The following is a 16,048-nucleotide window of genomic DNA, read 5'->3' on the forward strand; positions in this document are numbered from 1 at the left end:
TAAACCTGATTTTTAGCTCGAGTTTAATCTGTCGCCTCTAGCATATCTCAAACGACAGAAAACGTGGCGAAAGTAGCATTTTCTGGAAACAAAGGCGCAATGTCTCCTTTTCGGAATCTGAGACGATTTAGCCACACGTGATTGTGTCTGAGAGATCTTAGTGCTCGGAACTCGCGCTACATCCCTCAACTCAAGCCACTCGACACGAAAACTGATTTCTGGCTCGGCGTTTTCTAAGCGTTTCCGTGTCCACAGGATATCTGAAACTTTGAAAACGTGGCGAAAGATGTTGGAACTGACGTTTTCTGAGATTGTGATTACTTACGGGAAAGCGTCGCCGTCGGATCACGGAAACTGGCACGAATCGTCTCCTTTTTCTGGTTCTGAGACGATTTAGGCACACCCGAGTGTGTTTCCAAATTGCCCGTGGTGATTTTTTGAAAATCGTCAAACAAATTTTAGCTAATTATAAATATTGTCGTTCTGTAAATGATACGGACCTTATGAAAATAAGTTCACACCTAATTTTTTTACGTTTAAAAGACGATTTTGATGTAAATATTTGATCAATATAAAAGGGGTTCAGACTATTCTCACTGGAGATTTGATCCCCGGTTTCGCGGCTTGTGAAGAGGCAATTTCCATTAAACTACCGTCTAACTGAGGCTCGACTAGGGACATTTTAGTTTCCACTGATCAATATGACCATTTTTTACCCAGAACCGACGCCAAAGATCGGACTCAAATTAACTGTAAAACGACGCCTTATTGACTCGAGTTGAACATTACTCTGGCCCTAGATATATTAAACTTTTCGCGGTAGTTAAACTTGCTTAAGACTAATGTAACATGTCATAAAGAGAAAGAAAAAAACAGCATGTGTCAAATCTCTTGCTAGACATCCGACGTTATTGCCGTTGGGCAAACCTAAGGTAGTTTTAGTGGAAGTTAGAGAGAGGTTTGGCTGTGACCTGTACATCTTAGCTGTAACTTCGTAAAGATAAAAAAAAAATTAGTTGACCCGACGCTGAAAGCATTATACGACATTCGTACAGTGGTTTTGTTACTACTAGTAAGGCTTCTTTAGAACACAACACGTTTTTAATGATTTTAGCCTGGTTTTCAAGGTAACTTTTGAAAAGTTAAAATTTTTTAAAGAATTTGCCCTTTTTTCGAAGTCACACTTTTTTAAAAAAGTCAAAATTTTAAGCAATATATCCTGTTTTATTAAACGTGAATATGGTTTCGGCCAAGAAAAGTTACCATTTAAAAACACCAAAATTCATCATTTTACCCTGCTTTTTCTGGCAATCAAAATTTTGAAACAAATGCGTTCAGTTTTGCAGATTCCAAATTAAATTGCAAAATGTTTAATTTGGAATCTGCAAAACCGAATGCTTTGAAATCTTGCAGATGGTTTACAGTTATAAGAATGATATATTTTTAATCAAAATGTATTTGCTCATCCCCCCTAAAAAGTTTATGACGTCACCCCCAAAATTTTGCTATCTAAAATGGACAAAATATGATGGGTCTGTACTTATGATTTATCATTCCATTCATATTTTTTGGATTTGCATATACAGGGTGGCTCAAAAAAATTAATGAATGAGTAAATTTATTTTATTGATTTAATCAGGAACTACAAAACCGAAGTCTTTAAAATCTTGGAGATGTTTTAAAGTTATCATAGGCATGGTAAATTTTTGATCAAAATGTATTTGCTCACCCCCACCTGAAAATTTGATGACACCGCCCCAAAATGTTGCTAAAAATCTTAAATGTACAAAGTATTTTTTAAATTTGCTTATACTGGGTATCTGAAAAAAAAATAATGACTGAGTCAATTTGTTTTATTGATTAAATCAAGAATTGCAAAACTGAATATGTAATTTGAAATCTTGATGTTGTGAAGTTGTTGTAAGTATGTTAAGTTTTTAATCAAAATGTATCTGTTTATCAACCCCAACAATTTGATTACGTGATCTCAAAATTTTGACGAATAAATTCTTTCGAAAATGTAACGGAAAAAGATCAAAAGAAACTGATAGATTTAGCTATCGCGGAAGAAAAATAAATGGTTCAGTGATCTGTATAAAGTAGAATATGTATAGAGTGCCAAAATCAATTCGTTTACAATGTAATTATCTTCCAATATTTCCATCATGTGATGGTAATGATATAAGTTTAATATTTAGAGAAAAAGGATTGGATAATAAAATCAAGGAATATTGTTACGATGAACGGGTGAATAAAATCCGGCGTAGGTAAAACTCATCAATTTATTCCTTAAAAACTCGAATTACACTACTAACTATTCAGCGATTATGCACAAAATAACTTCGGCGTAACTTGTCTGGACACTCGCTGGATCGACGTGATGACTTCATGAATGAATCTCCTTCCCGAAGGTGGCCTCCATTTAAACTCATATTCCCTTCTCGATGTTTCCATCCGAGATATTTCTGGAATCCATCGCGACTCCCGCTTCCAGGCCTTTCTTTAGCGTACGCCGCTTCGAGCGTTTTCTGGACGCCGCAATCGAGACTTCCGGTAATCCGCTCGAGGCTTGTCTAGGTGAAAATAACATCAAAAATTTTGATTGCTTAACGATTGATTTCAAAAATCCAGAAATGAAATATAGAAATAATTTTACACCCATAAATGACATCTGAATATATTCTTAGAGTAAACAGAAAAAAAGGGGGTAAATCAATAAGATGACCGCCTGGTACAGGATTTAATTTAAAAGAAAATGGTGATTATGATACCGCAGGACACAAATTAATTAATGTAAAACAACCAGAAAATCCAGGTTATGCTGTTAATTTACAATATTTAACGTCAGCGTCCACAAAGTGGAATAGTGCTTTGCATACTGCTGTGGATAAAGTCAACGATAATATGATGCAGAAACTATTGCAAATATTGTTAAACCCAAACTCAGTAATATGATTTAAAAAAATGATTCTCAAAGTATTCTAAAAATTAAGTCAAAAGAGTTTCACCTCTGGTATGGTTAACATACTGAGTTACCGTGCTCTTTTGCCTTATTCTTAACCCTGCTCCTGAAGATGCCACTTACGAAAGTGTGCGAAACGTTGAGCCCAAAAACTCAATTCACACGGTTCCAACCCGGAAAACGATCATGTATTGATTCCGACCGTGAAAGCCTCCGAAATTAAGACAGTTATTCTAGAAAACTATGATATTTTTTTTTTGTATTAATCCTCTTCATAGTTAATTAATAATGTATAATTTATTATATTATGTAATTGGAAAAATTTATTAAACAAATCATATAATTTTGAAATTCATTAAAAACTTGTCGATAAGTGGTACGCATCGATTGAAACAGTTGAATGAATAGAATTTTTTAGAATTTTTTTATTTTTTTTACATTTACATTTGTTTGTTTTGTCTATGATTGTTGCGTTCTAAAAGAATTGTTTGGACTGATAAATTTCAGTTGAACATGTTTGATATTCATTCTCAAGGAATATTAGAAGAAATTAAATCAAGTATCGCACTAATAATAGTAATAATGTACCTCCTTATACATATTAACTTTGTTTATTTATCGAACAAAGAAGTTTGTGAAATTAATAACATATGCAACACAGTATACACATCAAGTGTATGGTCGCAATACTAAAGCGGCCTTTCGTTTACTTCTTGAAATCTTTTTACGACGATTTCTACTACAAAAATGAAATTGTGATCAGTAACATGGACAGAAACCAGTTACGCCTTCAACTAAGCGGAAAATACGTGACTTAAAAGTTTGGTCCCCAAGAGACAATGGAGAAATTTTGCAAAATGTGAATTTAAAGTAGCATTATAGTATTAAAAATAACATCTTGCCTTTGTTATAACGCACACAATACAATACAAACTGTATTTTTTTTGCAAGTACACAGAAGGGATTAAGGCCCCGACCAGAATCATCACTCTCACCATCTCCTCCAAAAAGCACGCCCTCTCTACCATCAACTAGCGTATCTCCACCATAAGCAAAATAATAGATAAATATTTATATTGTTAATTTAAAGTGTGTATGCTGACGTGGCCCAATAAAATTCGGGGGGAAAAAAGGCGAATTTTAACTTTTGTTATTATTATTATTATTATTACGTTAAGTTGAACGACAGGCTTATGCCCAATTACAGTTGAACTTTGCTGTTATTATTAAAATAAAAGAGTATATAAATAAAAAGATAAATCCAGTCGATTTAAGCTGAACTAGAGTTCCAGCAGCTACAATTACTACTAGCCTCACAGTAAGGAGAGTTTAATCTGACTTTAAATATAATGCACTACAAAACTGAAAAAGTTAATAATTATTATTGTGGATATTAGAGTCCAAGTAGGTCGTGAAGAGGACAAAAAAGTAGCGTACAAAATGTAGTATAGCTAAAGGAGTAGATCAAAGTCGTTCTTCTCTTGATTACATTTTATCCACATTTCATAAATAGGCGAGTGCTTCTCACAACAATAGGTGCGAGAAGATAACCTAGGAATAGTAAAGCATATTTTACTTAGAAGATTAGGACAATCAATTTGGGACTGCAACAATTTTCTAAAAAAATTAAGCGAAAAGTTAATACGTCTACTATTTAAATCTTCAAACCCGAACCTATTTAGAAGAACGGTGTGCGGTATACTCTGTCTGGGGTATAAACCATCCACTTTAAAGGCCAAGTTTTTCAAAAAACACCGTTGGATTTTTTCCAAAGTATCGATGTGAATTTGTAGGTACGGGCACCAAACAACAAACGCATATTCAAGTCTAGATCGAAATGCAAAACACGTAGGCATTCGATGTCCTTAAAGTTTATCGTATTCACGTTTGATAAAGCAGGGTAAATTTCTTAAAATTTTGACTTTTTTAAAAAACGGCTCTCTTTGGAACAGTGTAAATTCAATAAAATTTGACTTTTAAAAAAGAGTACCTTTAAAGACAGGACAAAATGATTAAAAAAACAAAGGTTCTCAAAACCTTCAAAATTCAAGTGAATTTTCTTGGCCGAAATCGTATTCATACGTGTGCTGAAATTACCCAACAGAAAAAACAGGGTAAAAAGACGAATTTTAAGTGTTTTTAAATGGTAACTTTTCTTAGCCAAAACCATATTCACGTTTGATAAAACAGGATATATTTTTTAAAATTTTGACTTTTCAAAAGTTACCTTGAAACCCAGGCTAAAATCATTAAAAACGTGTTGTGTTCTAAAGGGGCCTTATTAGTAGATTTGTTTGAAATGGCCCGAGTCAGTTGACAGGAAATTAGTTAATACGTACAAAGCACCGAAGCAATTAATATTTGGTAACGTATAGATATTACACGTGGTATTGTTGGTTGCATAATAGCAAAATACCTATTCTCACTATAGAACAAAGCACTCGCATGACTGAGTTTAATTAGTCAGAAAATACCCGCAAAAACACACTTTTCAACTTTCACGGATAACTTCATTTTCATAGTAAGCGGAAACCACCTTGAGGCTTCACAAAACTTCCGAGGAATTCAAAAGCAATTTTATAACTTTGCTTAATCCGACCTTAAACATTAAGTAAGTACAAAGCCGGGAAAAACGATTCTGCACCCCGTCCAATTTTGGGGAAATTAATAATAATGACGTCTTCATCGACGTTCAATGTATATACTTGGAAAGTTCATTAAAATTTTGAACAAACAGACGAACAAAGTTGTCACAAATAGCTTAATCGAGAATTAACGTTACCCCTCTGTGTATTTTTCGTTGCATACACAAACCAGCTGTATTCCTTTCACCCTAGCATATTCAGAAGCGAGTTTCCAGTATTTGTGCAAGAACACACTATGTATGTGTTGGCTTTTCAAACGCCTTCATTATGGTAGCATTTATCATCTCTCTCTCTCTCGTTTGCCTTCTGTCTATTTGCGTTTTTGATAGGTTTATCGCATAATTGATTTACGTGGCACGTAAGACGTATTAGAATTGAAACATGAACGATGGAGTGGTATTTTGTGAATTTTTACGAAAATTCAACCACCATTCGCGCCTTGCTAATGAAAGTATTTAATGTTCCGACTCAACGGCTCGCTGGGCGCTCGAGCTGTGTTTGCACTACATTTTTCACACTCATGGTCTTCAGGCGGAATTAGTTGTCCACAAAACGTAAAATCACGGATGTTATTATACAGTTTTCATAAATGTTTCTTATATTTGTCACTGCTTAGTAACGATAAACATTTTTAACGTTTTAAATAATATGGTTAATATGTCATATGTTCGAAAAAGGCGGAACCCGCTTGGATCGGTTATGAAAGCCCTCTATTATACTTTAGTAAATGTAGTAAACTAAAATAATTACTATCCCTTATGGAAGGGTTAGATCTGTTGTCGTTGACTTGTGTTTTTACACTTATTAGCAGACTCAAACCACTAACTTTATTTTGGCAAGATTTTTCCATATACTCTGGTCAGGTTTTAGATTGGCATTACCAAAGTTCAATAGAAATTCTACTAAAACCTATAACCAGCCAAACTATTTAGAACTTTGCTCAATCGAAAAATATTGGGCTCATACAAGCACAAATTAGGCAGAAACTTTACTAAATCGTTTTCAGCTAGTTATATTGTGAGAAAAGGGACAGGGTCCACGAAGTAATTAGTACTAAACACGTTTACAAAAAACAAAATTCAATGAAGAATACCGTTGACGTGGGTTACTGTTAATCATTTCATTGGAGTTTTAACTCATTTCTTTTCGTATTATAGAACACATATACGACACACGCCGGAATAGGATGTTGAGTCCGAGCTACGAGTTAACGTTTTTCCGTACCGACACCAGTCTGAACATAGAGAGAAAATAGATAAACTAGTGTGAATTTAATCATAGAAAGAATATTATGTCATAACCTCCCTTTTACATGATAGTTTGCTTTTATTTTTTAAGAGAAAATTAATAACTTCGCCGCGTATACGTGTTTAATTTATATAAATTGACAACAGAGTTAAAACTCCATCCGTGCATCCCTGGGTCGACGCACTCTTCCAATTTTTTATTATAATAATTGTTTCAGAGTATATCTTTTGATGAATATTTGTTCATTTTGACAGTTATGGCTAAAAAAATGTAAAATAAAGTGCAGTGCCAACCACGTTATTTTAAAATTAAATTTCATGGCCCACTAAACGGCTTTTTGTTCGATGATATCAACTTTTAATTGGGTTTGAAATGCAATAGTCGGATTAATACTTGTTTATTGCAGCTCATTAGTCAGTAAAATGGTATTCGTGGAAGTATATTCATGTTACACGTCATTAGTAAATCCGTCCCTAAAAGATTTAAACCTCTTTTCTTGCCATCTAACATTTTATTGATTACGCGGCATATAAAGAGTTTTCATTTCCCCAGACAACTATAATTTAAATCGCAGCAAAGCAATTTCTCTCCAAAGCTAATTTCTTCAACGTAATGTTCTTATGAGATTTGTTGTTTTCAGTACTGTTTCGCTATATCCTACAGAAGAGAGAATATTCGTCAGTACGAGCTAAGAGCTTTGAATGAAATGGACTGTAAAAACTGGATCGAAGCTATTCGAGACGCAAGGTAAGTTTTAGGGTCACAAATAAAACTTATTTAGGAACACAGCTTTATACAATTATTATGAACAAGCTTCCAAGACAAGGTAAACTTGGAGAGACACGTAGGTTTATCACGGCAACGTTTAAAAAGTAAAATCGAACCAAAGGCATGAATTATAAGTGATTCTAACACTCGTAGCGACTCCAACTTTTAGCACGCTGAGATAATTCCCCCACGAGTTCACTATTTTCGAGAAAAAATTCCACAGGCATTCTAATGAAAAACAACCTTGCATTCTTTTTAAAAATAAATCAGACTGTTAGCAACAGCGCAAATTATAATTTATTTTAATATTCATAGGAATTTCAGCGGAATAATTCGCCTGGCGCATCCACCATTTTTGGTCGGAAAATTTTGCAACCAACGAATACATATTAAGTTTCTTTTTTTTTGAATAAGTTAAATGTTGCCAAGGGATACATAAATGATTTTTTCCACTCGTTGCTCTTCCGCTTCGATAATTCGCTCCGCGATTTCCGATTTAAAAACTAATTTGACAACGCGTATCCAGGTGAAAAAAGCAGCATTAGCAAGTTCCAAGTCTCTTTTAAAAAGTAAATTCGGCCGTTATAATCGGATCGCTGCTCCTGCTCCGGAGTTACTGATACATAAATCTCCTGTATTAAAATTCCTCCCTGTGTGTTTTTTCCGTCGAAAACTTGCGAAGTTGTGAGGAATCCTCTCTGAATACGCAAAATCCAGTCACCAGCAGAGTTGTTTTGCTTATTCTTTCGACAAAAACCTTTCCGGATCGTGATCTGTTAAAATTTTTTTTTTCGCGTGAGTGCAACGCTTTTCAACCATTTTAATTATCGAACAGGAAACCAGCTTATTTTTATCTCACACCAAACTCGCTTGATTTTTGCACACGTCAAAAACCGCCGTAGGTAACACAATGATGTGTTACTTGAAACAAAGCGAACTTTATCTCGAGTTGCTCTTTTATTTTGCGATTTTATGATGTGGAGGAGCATGCTACAAAGAGCTGGACGCACAGGACAAAAGAGAAAAATTGCACTGAGGAAAAACACTGCAGAGAGGAGCAGAACGATTAAAATTGCTAATGGGTTTTGCGACTTTAGCTCTTATTACGGTAGCGCAAATGCTGGAAAAGCAACACAAACGCTGGGTACCTCCATAATATAAAAAAATCTACTTCAATTTTTTATTATTAACATCCTGTTTGGCGCAGTCGGTGAAACGAGCATTTTTGTTACTTCCCGCTAATTAATTCGTAACTCGCCCTCTTTAAAATGTTTGATCACCAAACTATTACGATTTAAATAGCAAACAAACGAGGAAAAAGCTCACGTATTTTTTCCCCTGTCGGCAAAGAATCGCGAGTGGAATTTTCCACGACCAAAAGAAAAGCAAAAAGCTTCATTTTATGCCAATTTATTCGCGAAATTATCTAATAAAGCATCAAAAACAGAACCGCAATTCTTCTTCCTCACGCAAGTTAATTTCAAGCTCTAGGTATTTTATTTTAAGAAGGCGTTCAGAATTCTCGTCAACATTTCGACGGAACGATGCGTCATGCCGGCGGGATAAATGACAAGATGGCGCAAGACAAACGGCGTGGATTTAAGAAGTACAAATCTGCGCCCGATACATATATTTCGGTAAATAGTAATAAACGAACGGTACTTTTGTTTCACCGGTGATCCTCAAGGGTGACACTAATCTAGTGCTTTTCTCACTATTTATCAACGATGTTTTTTACTTAGAGTGAAAGAATTAGGTAAGTTTGAGGGAACCCTTGCTGTGTCTGCGTAAGCTGTTGGTAACTCCAGTAAGTCGCATAACGAGAAGTAATGGGAAAAGCTGCTGATTTCTCATTGTGCAACACATAAGTTAGTATCGTGCGAAGGAGCGAATAAAAAGCGAGGGTGAAGTTTAAAAGAAAATCACGGGATGTTTTGCGTCTTTAATTTCTTTTTGGTTTTCTGGATTTGAGTTCTTCAAAGGGAGGTCGGGCAGACGGATTACCGGGGATATGTTTTTGACGTCTTAGGAATGTGTGGCACGCTTATCCTTATCATGAACCAGAAAAGGAGGTCATATTCCTGACCCAAATACGTTTCGGTCTGGTCTTTATTTATGGATGAAGCGAGAACGCGTGTAGGAAAAAAATGAAGCATCTCTAATTGCGTCGGTTTGAAGGAAACGTCACGAATTGCAACGATGGAAATAATTCGCTTGCTCATAACTGACCCTTCATTTTAAAACTGAGACTGAAATTCAAAACGATTATTAATTGGCATCATTTTGCATTTTATTGAGCTTTCCATTCATTTCCCTGGGGTAATAAAATTTCATCCTGATGGAATTAGGTACTGTTTTACTATGTGAAACGGCGAGTTCACTTGGCGACAAATAACGTATTGAAGCGATTTATCTTTGTTGTTTAAACTCGCCCAATTATCAGCCCTGTAGGTTTAAACTTAAATTTTCCATTGTGGTGGAGAAACGCAATTTAATATTTTACGTCGACGACTGCTTTATCCGAGACGAAACTGGAATTCGGCACCGACAAACTTCATCAATTAAGTTCACCACGGTGTCACTAATGGTAGCGAAATTAAACAAAATTCGAGTGAGATTCTTCAAAGTCAAAAAATTAATTTAGCACGGCTCACGTTCCTCTTTCTCTTGGAATAAAATTAGAGAAGTTAATTTATTGTTTTGTTGTCGAAGACCCGGCGCATCCACCATTTGTCTCCCTACAGCGTTCGTCAATTTTAAAAATAGATTTTATTTTTACAGTTTTAACAAGTTGTTGTTACAAAAGGAAGAACTGGAGCAAAAACATTTGCATTTGCTGCAGATCGTCGAGTCTGAAAAAACAGCAAAATGGCAATATACACAGCAATGCGAAGAGCTGGCTTCGGAAATCAAAAAGCTGCGAGCTGAGGTAATTTGTTAGTAATTCAGACGTGTCGATTTAGCGTTTCGCGAGCTTAATCAGAAACGTTGTTTATTTATTCGTCATTTTTCTCCCGCGAAATTCGGTGGCGAATTGTGTCTTTAGATCATATCGTACGGTAAATCATTTGGGAAATAAAACCGAGCTTTCAGAGAATTCTTCCATCCGAGTTGAGTTCGGTAGTTTGAAAAGTGAAATAAAAACGTTCTTTTGAATAAATTCCACTCACTCTCTTACTTTCGTCTAGCTGTTTGCTTTGAAAAAAGAATGGAAGCCAATCCCTGCTCACCAATCCACAAGCAGTTTAACATCAAATCAGGGAACGTCTACCTCGACGGTCTCCGGCCCTTTTGCTCACGTCGAACAAGACTCGATCGAATTACGAAAAATTAAGAAAGTGCAAAGTTTTTTCCGGGGATGGCTCTGTCGCCGACGCTGGAAACAGATCGTCGAGCAATACATAAAATCTCCTCACGCCGAGAGCATGCGAAAGAGGAACAGTCTCGTTTTCCGGATGGTCGAGGCGGAAGAAGAGTACATGGAACAGATGGAAGTTCTTGTTTCTTGTTTTTTGAGACCGTTCAAGATGGCCGCCTCTTCGAAAAAGCCGCCCTGTTCGCACGAAGATGTCAATTCCATCTTCCTCAACAGCGAAACCGTGCTGTTCTTACACCAAATTTTCCTCAAAGGGTTAACATCAAGACTTGAAAGCTGGCCTACCTTAGTTTTAGGAGATCTTTTTTCCATGTTGCTTCCTATGTTGAGTATCTACCAGGAGTACGTGAGGAACCACCATTACTCTCTTCAAGTACTCACCGAATGCAAACAATCACCGCAGTTTTCGGCGCTCTTGAAACGCCTGGAAAGTAAACCTGCCTGCCATGGAAGATCCTTAGAGACTTTTCTCACTTATCCTATGCATCAGGTAACTAAATTTCAAGCGCCAGACCCGTTCGGTGCATGAATATTTCAGGTGCCGAGATACATCATCACCCTCCATGAACTCCTAGCTCATACTCCGCATGACCACGTCGAGAGAAAAAGTCTACAGAACGCCAGACAACAGCTAGAGGATCTCTCCAGACAAATGCACGATGAAGTACGAGCACATTAACGCCCACTCGCTGACCGCAAAATACCTGCGAATAATAAAACCAAAGCGTAGACAGATCAACACGTTGACTCCTTTTTTAAAACGGTAGCAAACCGTTTACAGAACACACGCGAACCAACGGTCGGCGTTAGTCAAAAATACGTCAACTTCTTCCGTAGGTAATTGACATGCGATAATTAATTCTATTAGTAGGATAATAGTGGCGATGACGTCACGTTATTGGTACCACCTTCAAATTTAAACTACTTTTGGTTTATGTTTAAACAGTAGGTAACGGAATTTAAATTCTTAAATAAAGGTTTTATTTTTCGCAAGTATTTTGTCGTGAGATTATATGTTCGCGCTAACGTAACACTCTTAGGTGTCTGAAACGGAAAATCTCCGTAAAAATCTAGCCGTTGAGAGAATGGTAGTGGAGGGTTGTGACATTTTGCTCGACGTGAATCAAGTTTTCGTTCGGCAAGGCAGCTTAATTCAGCTGCCTTCTGAAAAGCACCGGAGTTCAAGGAGTAAATTAAACTTCAAAAGTGAAAAGGAATGTCTCCGACAATGTTTCTTGTTTTCGAATCATCTCATCATCGCCACAAGGTGTTAATTTATTCCGTTGCTAATTACGTCGAGTAAATAACAGTGTTTCAGGACTTCGAGTGGGAAACTCCATTTAGTTCCAGATATCGGCAAAATACCCTTAGCTGATGCTTTGTTGATCGAAGACCCGAGCGACAATCCCGAAGATGATGGTAAATGAAATTGTCAACAACTTACAAAGCAATTAACGCTTATTTACAGAATCTTCAGTTTGTTCAGTCTCCAGTCAGTCATCCGGAATTTCTGAAACCTCGGCAGCCAGCTGCAGCTTGCACAACAGGGACTTCAAAATTATTGTCGATCTGAAAAATGGTTCTCAACCCGGACAGGTTTGTATTTAATACAACATTCCGGAATCTTTCGCTCACATCTGAAAAGACGAAACTTTAAGAATTCCGGTCTCAAATAATACGGTTTAAATTTATTCCTTTAACAAAAGAAAGATTAGGCGCGTGGCGAAACTTCAAACCTTGTTGGTTTGGAGCGAAAATATGATTCTATTGTCTTGCTTTTAAAAATTCGTAAGCTATTGTTACATCTCGATTCAATCGTCACGTTGATCCTATTTAAACTTCGCTCGCGTAATGGAAAAAGTAAATTTCCAATATGCAAAGCAGCATACCTGCTTTTTAAACCTTAATAATTAAAATGCGAGACTTGCACGGACCTCGATACGCCGGTAAGAGGAAAGTCGCAAAGTGAAAACAGTAATGCTTTAATGGGAAGCTTCACTTCTCGTAACGGACGACTATCGAAAGACCAGGATAAGTATGGATCTTAACTCCGTCCCTAAGCCACCATTTCCAAACGTTACAAATGCAAAATGTCGATACATCTTTAGCACTTAGTGTGACAAGCGGAACGAGCGACGGCATACGTAATCGAACAATTATGCCGATAGTCGGCTACAGTCTTACGCATAATGGAGCGGGTAAATTTGAAAACGGATTCACGAAGACTTTTTGTCTAAAATGGTCCCCTGGAGACATTCAATACCGCACACGAGTAACCCCGGTTTTCGTGTTCAGCGATGATACTGTCAACTGATTGACGTTTAACAGTAGCTAATATTTGTGGCAGTGATCAATCACGATTGGTTAAATGATAAATGATACTAGTAAAATTTCGAGTGTTAGGGGTCCGGGTTTGCCGCAGTTATTACGACCTTGTTACTTGATTTTTAGCTTTTCTAAAAACAGAACGTGAAATAGAAGCGCGTGCAGGTATTTCGCAGCCACCCTGTACGTGGAATTGGACAAATTATACGATGCAGACAGAACCGCGTTTATTTTTAGGTTGCGCTGTTGACATGTTCTTTTACGATTTTTCGCGGTTTATTTATCCTCTTTCGTTTCAGTGTTGAAAATATCAAATTACATAACTGAAAATGAAATGTTAATTCTCAAAGGCAGAGGTTCGTTATTAGTTAGGTAAATAAAATTAGTAACGGCTTGCCGAGGACCCTCGCTTTCTATCTTTGTCGGTCGGTCAGCGATTTCAGCGTGATTCTCTCTTTGTCATAATGCGCGTTTTATTTAATGTTGTGGTTGGAATGAAGTTGGTAAATGTTGGACATTTTGTTAGGTGACTGTCCATCTCCTTGCGTCGACAATGCAAGAAAAAGCGGCGTGGATTTCCGATATCAGCCAATGTTTGGATAACGTTCAGTTTAATGATATGATACGGCCAACGATGTCAGATAACTGTTCCATTACTCTTCCTCAGTCGTTGAAGAACGATCCAAAGCTATTTAAAGATGAGGCAGATATCCGGTTCAGTAGAACAATGAATTCTTGTAAAGTTCCTCAAATAAGATACGCAACACCAGAACGCCTTCTTCAAAGATTAACTGGTAAATGAAAAAGGAAAATTTCTTGTGTTCTTAATTCGTTCAATGACTACTATAAAATCCATATAATCTGGGAATTTTTTTATCATTTGTTCCTATCTTGTAATGCATGATTACCCATTCCCTGATCAACTTTCTGCACAATCATTGAAGGTACATTACAATTCATCACGCCGAGTGATGGATAAAAACCAGAGTTCTTTTCAGATTTAAGGTTCCTCTCCATAGACTTCTTAAATACATTCCTCCTTACATATCGCGTTTTTACTGACGGCGTTACTGTCCTGGAAGCTTTAAAGAAAGTGTTCTATAGCAGTGATCCTGAACCGCAAGGCTCTGTTATTTCTCTTGAAGTCTTCTCCAACAAAGACGAAAATACATTACAATTGTACGATGATCGAAGGCGTAGTAGCTTTTCTCCGCGTAGAACAAGCGGTGCTAGTTCCGTCTCAGGGTACGGCTCTGAAATGAGCGAACGCGACAGATCTCACAGCTATGACTCTCAAGGACATAGACACTGGAAGGCAACTCTGCAGAAATGTAAGCCCCCAAATCCACCCTCCCCCAGTCTAACCCTTCTCATTTAAGACGAAGAAGAGAGTCACGAGCAAACTCATCCTAAAATCATCAAACAAAGTCCGACGGCACACCAAAAAGAATCGGTTTCACCTCCAGCACAAAAATCCATCTCCATCAGGGTCGAACAGTCCGAAACCACGCAAGAAGACACTTGCCATTTGGCCATACCCAAAGTAACGGGGTCGAGCAGTAGCGAAACTTTGACAGGTACCTTCGTACTCCTTACAAAGACTCAATTCGAAACAAAACTTTCCCTAGACGTGACTGTTTTGAGTGCGCCCTGCTCTCCTAGTAACCTCAGCTCCGTAACTCTGGTAGGATCTTCACCATCAGACACCAATGAAGGCGAAGCGGGTGCTTCTCCCCACCACTCCCCTAAAAAAAGCACATCTCCAAAAAAAGAACCTCCCCCTCCAACCCCGACGGTCCATCACAGACCCTCTCTTAAGCACGACCCGATGGAGAAGAAAGTCGAAAGAGGAGTATCCGAAGACACTGAAGGTGAGTTCTTCCATATCTTTTAGAAACAGTACGCTAACTAAACATCAAATAGAAGATATGACACTGTTCTTCAACACTATGCATCGTGCATCATGTAGTTCCTCGCGGTCGGCTAGCATCTCGACCACGGCAACCAGTGCCGTTTTGCAGGTAAGGGTTTCCAGGTGGTAACTTCAGTGCGTGAAGGTTGTTTGTAGAGTTATTACGGATCTAGGAGGTCGATGCAAGAGGGTGAAGCAACTTCGACGGCTCGTTCCAGTTTTCAACACGATTCTCCTCAGAAACCGAGTAAGGCGGGAGTTGTGATCACCTCGTTCCGGCAATCGAAACGACGGTATGTCGCAAAGAGGAGCTTCTATGAGGGAATTTATAGTTATTTTAGAAGTAGCACATCAAGTGCGGCTGCTGCGTTTGCTATTGCCACTTCGGGGTCTAGCAATCCTAGGGATTTGTCTCCTAGTGCTCGCGGAGATGGACGAGGTAGCATGATGGATCAGGATGAATTTGCAATGGAACGAAACAGATATAAGGAGAACGTCATTTCCACAGCTTGCACCATGAGGGTTCTGAATGTGTTAAGGTTGCATCTGTCTGGTTGTAATGAGTGGTTTAAAACGCTCTCACTTTATAGACACTGGATTTCTAAACATGCCCAAGATTTCGAAAGTGATCTAAGATTAAAAAACTTAACGATAGAGTTTTTGGATGATATTATCTACAGTCCTAATCTTCTCCCAGCCGAGCATAAGGCAGCAGCTCAGCTACTACGGTTACTTACCAAAGAAGAACCAGAAAGTTCCAAAGTCGATATCTTCCAATTAATCACAGCACCTTCGGTAAAAGCGTCATGACG

General features: G+C 37.5%; 1 protein-coding gene across 1 annotated transcript in view; it reads left to right on the plus strand.

Moving 5' to 3' along the window:
* LOC135141700 (ras-specific guanine nucleotide-releasing factor 2-like) overlaps nt 1-16,048 on the plus strand; it is a 32,290-nt gene that overhangs the window by 13,640 nt on the left and 2,602 nt on the right. Inside the window, exons 4-17 of the mRNA XM_064073022.1 lie at nt 7,496-7,602; nt 10,405-10,552; nt 10,812-11,489; nt 11,538-11,663; nt 12,040-12,266; nt 12,318-12,418; nt 12,468-12,595; nt 13,851-14,118; nt 14,323-14,655; nt 14,704-15,195; nt 15,248-15,345; nt 15,393-15,529; nt 15,569-15,775; nt 15,827-16,031. Of these exons, the coding sequence (XP_063929092.1) occupies nt 7,496-7,602; nt 10,405-10,552; nt 10,812-11,489; nt 11,538-11,663; nt 12,040-12,266; nt 12,318-12,418; nt 12,468-12,595; nt 13,851-14,118; nt 14,323-14,655; nt 14,704-15,195; nt 15,248-15,345; nt 15,393-15,529; nt 15,569-15,775; nt 15,827-16,031 (3,255 nt within the window). The remainder of the gene's footprint in view (nt 1-7,495; nt 7,603-10,404; nt 10,553-10,811; nt 11,490-11,537; nt 11,664-12,039; nt 12,267-12,317; nt 12,419-12,467; nt 12,596-13,850; nt 14,119-14,322; nt 14,656-14,703; nt 15,196-15,247; nt 15,346-15,392; nt 15,530-15,568; nt 15,776-15,826; nt 16,032-16,048) is intronic.

Source organism: Zophobas morio, unplaced genomic scaffold (genome assembly GCF_036711695.1).
Source record: "Zophobas morio isolate AGI-343-1 ecotype UQ-CSIRO unplaced genomic scaffold, CSIRO_AGI_Zmor_V1 ptg000044l, whole genome shotgun sequence".
NCBI classification, from domain to species: Eukaryota; Metazoa; Arthropoda; class Insecta; order Coleoptera; family Tenebrionidae; genus Zophobas; species Zophobas morio.